This window comes from Kryptolebias marmoratus, linkage group LG24 (assembly GCF_001649575.2).
Source record: "Kryptolebias marmoratus isolate JLee-2015 linkage group LG24, ASM164957v2, whole genome shotgun sequence".
NCBI classification, from domain to species: Eukaryota; Metazoa; Chordata; class Actinopteri; order Cyprinodontiformes; family Rivulidae; genus Kryptolebias; species Kryptolebias marmoratus.
Window position 1 is genome coordinate 8,920,395 of NC_051453.1, and position 7,705 is coordinate 8,928,099.

The 7,705-nt window shown below is 39.7% G+C and overlaps 2 protein-coding genes across 4 annotated transcripts in view; one reads left to right on the forward strand and one right to left on the reverse strand.

Annotated features, from left to right (window-relative positions):
- xxylt1 (xyloside xylosyltransferase 1) overlaps positions 1-860 on the reverse strand; it is a 21,284-nt gene extending 20,424 nt beyond the window's left edge. Inside the window, exon 1 of one of the 2 annotated variants that reach the window (XM_025005328.2) lies at positions 840-860. The gene's annotated coding sequence lies outside the window, so the exon portion shown is untranslated. Of the gene's footprint in view, positions 1-476; positions 617-839 lie in introns of those variants that run through there. The other variant, XM_017413575.3, reaches the window with a different exon arrangement.
- Positions 835-7,568, forward strand: LOC108234336 (serine/arginine-rich splicing factor 11). Of its 2 annotated transcripts, XM_017413446.3 has the most exons (12): positions 835-1,148; positions 2,214-2,347; positions 4,919-5,028; positions 5,144-5,233; positions 5,314-5,360; positions 5,448-5,581; positions 5,808-5,889; positions 5,989-6,111; positions 6,301-6,390; positions 6,483-6,554; positions 6,643-6,835; positions 6,908-7,568. In XM_017413446.3, exons 1-12 carry the CDS (start codon positions 1,027-1,029, stop codon positions 7,109-7,111), a joined length of 1,401 nt encoding a protein of 466 aa, XP_017268935.1. In that variant the 5' UTR covers positions 835-1,026; the 3' UTR covers positions 7,112-7,568. The 2 variants fall into 2 exon arrangements, with proteins under 2 accessions (XP_017268935.1, XP_017268934.1); XM_017413445.3 differs by having other exon boundaries at positions 835-2,347.
- The last annotated feature ends 137 nt before the right edge of the window (positions 7,569-7,705 follow it).

Here is a 7,705-nt window from a genome sequence, read left to right on the forward strand (position 1 = left end):
ATATATATATATATATATATATATATATATATATAATTTGCAAGCCGTGACAATTTGCATGTGGGTTTGTGCAAAGAAAACGGTTTGACTGTAGACCTGTGTCTGTGTGCTTTTATACTACAGCAAAATTATGTTGTTATCATGTACAAAATATGAAATTACACGCGCAAAGGCTGGAAATAAATTAGTTTAATGCTGCTAATCTCGCCACCTTCTTCGGCGGGGATTAAGCTACCCGAAACTCATTGGTTTCCGCCCTGACAACACTTGAATTAACTGAACAGAAGCGAAACAACTGTGCAATATTATGAACAGCAGATTAATTTACTGTAGAAACTTGTTGATAGCCCTGGTAAGGAGGATGCTATCTGCTAAGTTAGCTAGCGGACGAATAACATTGCGCCTAGATATTTGCTAAACCGAGGCAGAAACTTGAGCAGATTTACTGGGTAAATTACTTCCACGTTCGTGCATACCTCTCTCGTCTTACCACCAGCGTGGTGTTTTCATACTTTAGCAGTTTTGTCATTTTGAGGTGAAGACACACGCACAGGAACATCAACAGCAGAAGCCACCAGCTAACAATTTAGCAACAAGATCACGTGACAGTGTTTACTTTACGCGCTATTTGAAATATGATTCACGTAGTTTTTAAAACAGAAATGTCACCCGATGCTCATCTTTCGTTTTATCTTGTTTATATAGCTTTATGTATATGTCAAGTCAAATGATCCTTGTGCGCAAACTTGGTGTATTTGCACCTTTGTTTTATTTGATCAAAAGTGGAAAAACTGTGCCTGCCACAAGAAGGTCTCAACTACGAGGGTAAAAATCGGTACCTGAAAGCGGCAGCGCAGCCTCACAAGTCACGACAGCTGCGGCCATTCGGCAGCTCTTCAACATCCACATCTTTCTAACTAGAAATGCTATATTTTGTATTCGCCAGATAGTTTTTACACTGCAAACCTAAAACAGCTTGAGTTTTAATTTTAAACTTAGCTGCTAGCTTGATTGACGCTTGTGAAGATGAGCTCCAACACGCACGTCATTCAGGTGACAAATGTCTCCCCGAGCACAACGTCCGAACAAATGAGGACTCTTTTTGAATTCCTCGGAACCATAGAGGAGCTCAAGCTGTTTCCACCTGAGTGAGTATCATGTATTATTGCTGGATAAAGATTTCTTTACCCAGCGATAATACCCTGTATCTTCAGGCCTGGAGCGCTGAACAGACCTCGCTGTATGCTAATGCTAAATGCTAATGTTGTGCTAATGCTAATGTTTGCCCGCGTCTAAGACGTTCCCTCAACGTACATGTTCCAAAAACACATAGGGTTTTCCCTTTTTTTGGATAGATTTGCGATGTGCTTTTGCTATTTTGTAGCAACAAAAGCTTGCAGTTAACAAGTCGGCTTCTTATATATTTTTTAAGTTTTGAAATGTCATGTTAAATCAGTATTTCCCAAGCTGGATCCTCCCTGCATGTGTTATGATTCCCTGCTTCAGCACACCTGGTTTGAATTTATAGCTAATTAACATTTTTCTAAATTGATATCCATCTGTTGAGGCATGCAACTTCTTTAAATCAGGTGTGTGAGCGGAACAATTCAATTTGCTCATCTAAATTGTTAAATTGACAAGCAAATCTTTAAATTAAAGCTCAAAATCAGTATTTGTTTTCTTTGACCCTGGACTCAGAACCATATTTGTTGATGTGCTTGTCAATTATTAAACATGTCAAAACACTGGATATACCCCTGGAAGTAGGATTATTGTATTTGTTTTTGTTTTTTTCTATTAAATGATGCCTTGTTACTCCACAGGTGGAAAGTGTTCTCAGTCAGCTCTTCAAAATAAAGTAAAACCTAAAAAAAAAGGTTTGCAACAACATAGTCATGATTCAGAGCTGCACAGGTCAGAACCTGTAACCACTTTGGGACGGTTGCAAAATTAATAATGATCCCTGGTGATAAAACCTTTTTTTTTCCCTCAGCAGTCCTTGTGCAAACACAGTCTGGTGAATATAACTTCAGTTTCACTTTTAGGGTGCTTTTAAAACCCTCTGGATGGTGTGCTGTGCTGAGAAAAGAACGCAGAGAACAGGAATCCAGGAGGAAATTAGTTATGACCGAGGACGCAGTGTCAGCTTGGAGAGGATATGTTGCTTGTTTGTGTTTGTATTCTTTGCACAACGTATCTGTATTTTCTTCCAGTGACTCTCCCTTGCCTGTGACTTCACGTGTCTGTTTTGTAAAGTTCCATGAGCCCGAGTCGGTGGGAGTGTCCCAGCACCTGACAAACACCGTTTTTGTGGACAGAGCTTTGATCGTGGTCCCTTTTGCTGAAGGTGGGTGTCTGTTTTATCCCTTTGCCATTCACGTGGCTGTTTCTGAGCATACATCACATTTGTAGGCAGTACAGGATAGAACTGCAAACATTATTCGAGTCTGAGTCATTGTGATTTTTATTTTAATTTCTTTTTGCTGAGCGTTGCTGTGCTTGGCATCTCTAGGTATGTAACAGGGAAATGTACATTTGTGTCTATGTCTTACAATTTAGCTGTAAACCTCTCTCTCTGTTATTTGTGTTGTGGTTTTCATAGTGGACAAGTCATTTGCAGAGAGCCCCTTCCTTGCTGGCTGAAAGTGGTCTTCTGCTGCCATCAGGAGATTAGAAAAAATAATGGCACCAGATTCGCAAGCCCCTTCTCTTTCTCTTGTTCTGCTGTAAAATATTAACGTTTTTTTTCTCTCTCTCTCTCTCTGTTCAAGGCAACTTTTCTTCGAAATTAAATTAGCTACACAGCTCAAATCTGTGGGTGGGGAAGAGGGTGCTAAGCATTTCTGTGCAAGTTCAAATGATGTCAATGTTTTCTTTATTTTTTGAAAATTACTATGTTATTACTACTGAATATGAACAGAATATGATGAGGTAGATCTGTTGGAGACATATTTGGCCCTATTCTTTTTAAAAAGAACAGTTTCTGATTTTTTTTTTGTTTGTTTTTGTTGCAACCTATTCCCCAAATTGACTTAAACCAATTTTGATAAATTCCAGCAAAATGCCAACACTTAACAGCATCCAGCAACTAAGTAAAACAAATAAAAAAGAGCATAGTTTTGTCTCACCAGCCTTTAACAAGTGTTGTGCTCTTCTAACTCATGCATAAGAATGCATTTATGCCTAGAAGTATTATATAACCAAAATTAAGAGTACACGTTGAAGTTACTGAGCCACACTGACACTTGTCTTCTATGATGACAGTCCAAGTTCTGCACAAACTCACAGATGATTTCATGCACTGGTAGATAAGATCTGCTTTTAGGTGTAAGTTAGGACCACGATGGACCTGACCCCTCCCTGACAGGTCCAACAGAGAGTGACATGTTACTGTGTATCGCCACGGAGGTCCGTGCAGTCTTGACTAGAGGTCCAGCCAATCAGTGAAAACACCTGTGAGGGCGTTTTGAGTCTGGCTTTTTCCATCTTAATGCAGATATGTTAAGGAAACACCCAAAATAAACTGGCTTCTACAACAAATTTACTTCGTCTGGCCAATAAATCTCTGCACAACGATGTTGGAAAGCCACTATATATTTATACAGGATCTAAAATTGGTGTTCTGTAGGTGTATGATAAAGAAATGGAACAAAAGTGTTCAGGACACCTCTAAACAAGCAGAAAGCATGCTAAATAAATAAGTTAGCTGTGCATGCTGGGTCAGGATCTAAAGGTGTGGGATGATGTGGAGGTTTGTAAGAACATGTCATGTGGCTATGGAGCAGAAAAGGCACACACTGTTTGGCATTTAAATGCTGAATTTACCAAAGACGGGTTTTATTTATCATTTGCATTACCAGCTTTTCCATAAACGTTAGAAGTGCTAGTTTTAGGGCTCTGCCTGAGCCACACATGCCTCTGAATGAGCTGAGTGACTCATGTTTAACGGTGGTGTTTCTTTTGTTGTTGTGTTTTACAGTTCTTTTTCCTGGTTCAGCCAGCCCTATTTACCAGGCCCAGCTGAAAATGCCACCAACAGTTTTGTCTTCTGCAGCCTTATCCTGTTTCTCAAGTGTCTTTTTGAGTGTGTGTGTGTCTGTGTGGACGAGGTGGGCGTGTGTGTGTGCGTCTCTCTCTCTCTCTCTCTCTCTCTCTCTCTCTCTGTTTTGAAAATTGAAAAATAAAAGATTAAAAATAGCCTGTTTTCAGATTGCACAGCTATGGATGATCATCTCATAAGATTTTCCTGTTCTCATCAGCTTTAAGCATATATTTTATGATTTTTATCACAACCATTGCTGGCAATAGACTTTGATTGTTTAGTTTAGATTGTTTTTTTTAAACTGTTTAGTGTTTTTGTCTAACCAAGCAATGCAGTATCTGGTTAGCAGTACAAAGTGGTTTTTGTTGTGGGATCAACAAAAGGCTGGAAAAGGTAACATGACTGAACCTTTTCTGTTTCTTGTAGGTTGTGGTAAGTGATGTTGAAATGTATAATTGTCTCTACACCCAAATCATGAACTTTGTTTTCTGTATCTCAATGTTTTTGTGTGCTTTATAGCGAAGCAGCCGGCGTGAGTCGCTTGTTCATAATGAAATTTGAGAGCACATCCCACGGGACAACTGGCTGTGCTTGCTAACGTTTGGTTCATGACTTAAAAAACAAGTACAGGTGATCAAATCTTGGCAGTGTTGACCACAGTGTGTATTGTAACTTTTGATCTCATAGCTGCTAATCCCACAATTATACTTTCACAAAACAAATCAGCCATCAAGATTTACAGACATGACAAAAAGTGGATTTAATTGAGTTTTAACTACAGAGTAGTTAGACTGAGGTGACTTGTCTGCAAGTCTTGTCTAAGTGTTGTCAGCGTGTTCTCCAAGCATGGACTGAAATGTTTGTGTATTTCTCCAGGAGTTATTCCTGATGAATCTAAAGCCATGTCGCTCCTGGCTCCAGCCAACGCTTTGGCAGGAATGATGCCCGGTGGAGGTCTTCTTCCAACACCTAATCCTCTGGCAACGGTTAGTTCTCATCCTGAATTTGCATTACAAGTAACCATTTATGGGTTAGGAAAAGGGGAAAAATAGTAAAATTTGCTCTGCGGAATATTAAAAGAGTAAATGTGCAATATTTCAGATGACAGCGACACCATTTGGAGGCCTCGGAGCTCTCAACATAGAACAAATGGCTGCCATGGGAATTGTAGGATCTAACATGAACCAACAGGTGAGAACAGACTACAGCTATAATTACAGCTTTATATTGTATATAATGGAAAATAAATAAGAAAGTTGTTTCTTTCTCAGGCCATTTCAGCAGACTTCCTGAAGCTCATGCAGTCTATGGATCCAAAGTAAGAACTTGCACTTCATCATAGCCACTGTTTGCTTTCCAGTCATTAAACTTTTATTGAACTGAATCTTAATGCTGACTTTTGCAGACTGAATCCATTAGCCACTGGACTGAGCTTGACTTCTGCCCTAAAACCAGATTCTTCCAACAAGGAGATCGAAGAGACCATGAAGAAAGTCAGAGAGGCCCAGTCTCTGATTTTAGATGCTATTGAACCTGGAAGTGAGTTTAGAGTCAAGACGATTTTCCCTTAAAACACAATCTTCCAAGATATTATGTGTGTTTAAATATTAACCCTGAATGTAGATACTTTAATGATAGTTTATAGAAAAAGTGCTGTTTCCTGTTTATTAAATCTTGAATTCAGCTGTATAAAAGTACTTTGTTTAATGAATAAAGTCTGCTATCTGGTAGTTATGTGACTTTCTAACATTTTAACGTTTTCCAGATAAGAAAGACGAGAAGCGCAAACGTTCCCGATCCCGTTCGCGGTCACGGCGCAAACGGTCCAGGTCTCGATCCAGACACAGGTAAAAGAAAAGTGTTAACAATTAAAGCCAGAACTAATTTCCCCTTTTGTTAAGACAAACTATGAATTTTAAAACTTTTTTTTTTTTTTTTTTTAACAGGCGTTCAAGGAGCAGGTCTCGGCGTAGGTCTCATTCAAGAACTTCAAGAAGTAAACGGAGGTCCAAAAGCCCTCGAAGGAGGAGGACTCACTCTCAGGATAGAAGTCGTCGGAGTAGATCCAGGTCTGCCTCTTCATTCCTGATCTTTATGTACTGAAGGTCTTTTAATCCCTGCAGAAGAGAACAACTTCCAGTTGTATTCATGACAAACGTGTAGTAAAAAATGTTTTTGCTCCTTGAAAGTATGACACTTTGTTTCCTGTATTTGTGACTAGGTGCTAATTCATTTGTTTTTGCTTGTGGTTTGAACAGGGATCGGAGGAAGGAGGAAAAGTCTAAGAAAAGGTCCAAGACGCCCCCTAAGAGCTACAGCAGTGCCAGGAGGTCTCGAAGCATCAGTCGGTGAGTGCTGTTATTAGTCTTTACTTTGGTGAATGGCAGGCAGCAACCTGCTTTTATCACAGCAACAACTAAAGTCAAAGTTTGTCTTTTAGGAGGCACAGGCGTAGTCGCACTGCTTCCAGGTCCCCCAGGAGAAAGCTTTCCAGGTCTCCATCACCAAGGCGGTGAGTTTTCTATTTTCACTTCATTTGTCCTTTTACACTAACTGCAGTACAACCCCCAACTAAAACGTTTAATTTATTTAATCAACAGCCACAAGAAGGAAAAAAAGAAGGACAAGGAGCGTGAGAAGGATCGGGATAGGGTCAGGAAGGAGGACAGGGACCGTAGCAGAGACGTACGAGAACGCTCCCCCAGCAAGAAAAAGAACAAAGATAAAGACAAAGACAAAGAGCGTGATCGAGAGCGCGAGCGCAAGTCTGACAGCGAGAAAGGAGATGTAAAGGTATGTGGATGGTAGAGACGTTGCAAAAAGCATGCAAAAAGGTTTTCAGTAACAGAATAAATTGCATTACAGGTGACCCGGGACTATGATGAGGAGGAGCAAGGTTATGACAGTGAAAAGGGCGGGGGAGAAGAGGATGAGAGGAAGAGCGATTCAGATTCTGTCACATCTCCTAAAGGCCAGGAGGAGGCCGAGAGGGAGGAGGTGCACAGCTCCAAGAAATCCAAGCTGAATGGTGACGATCATCATCAGGAGGACATGGAGATGAGTGACTAAGCCTCCCGAGATTAGTCCTGTTTTTTTTTTTTCACTGTTTTTATATTTTAATGTATTCCACATGTCTGTGCATGGTCCCACAACGTTAACAAGTTTGTGTCTTATGTGTAGAAACACGGAGGGAGGAGTACAACAATCTGATCCTTTTCTTTTTTTAAAGAAACACACAAAAACAACATAAAATATGGTTTTAAACTTTTGTGTCTGTGCTTATAAAAGATTTAGATTTTCCTTTTTGTTTCTCTTCTGTTGCACTAAATTCCTGACAGTAAAATGTATCTAAAAGCTGTACCCACACCACGTTTTGTTTTTGGGGGCTTTACCTCTGAAAGCACCGTCACATCTCAGCTCGCTTATTTACAACTCTTCGCTTTGGACTGTACATAGAAATCTGTTCTGACGAAATAAATAGATTTTTTTTCAAAGGAAACAAATAAAGAGTGGGTTCAACTCTTAACTTGTGACGTCATTGGTGAAATAAAAGTCTACAAGACATTTTATTTCTCAGTTAAAACCAACTTTCATTGGGTTTTCTTGAACATAAGTGAGTGTTTGTGAATGACAGTAATTTACAAACAGGAATATGTAGACCTG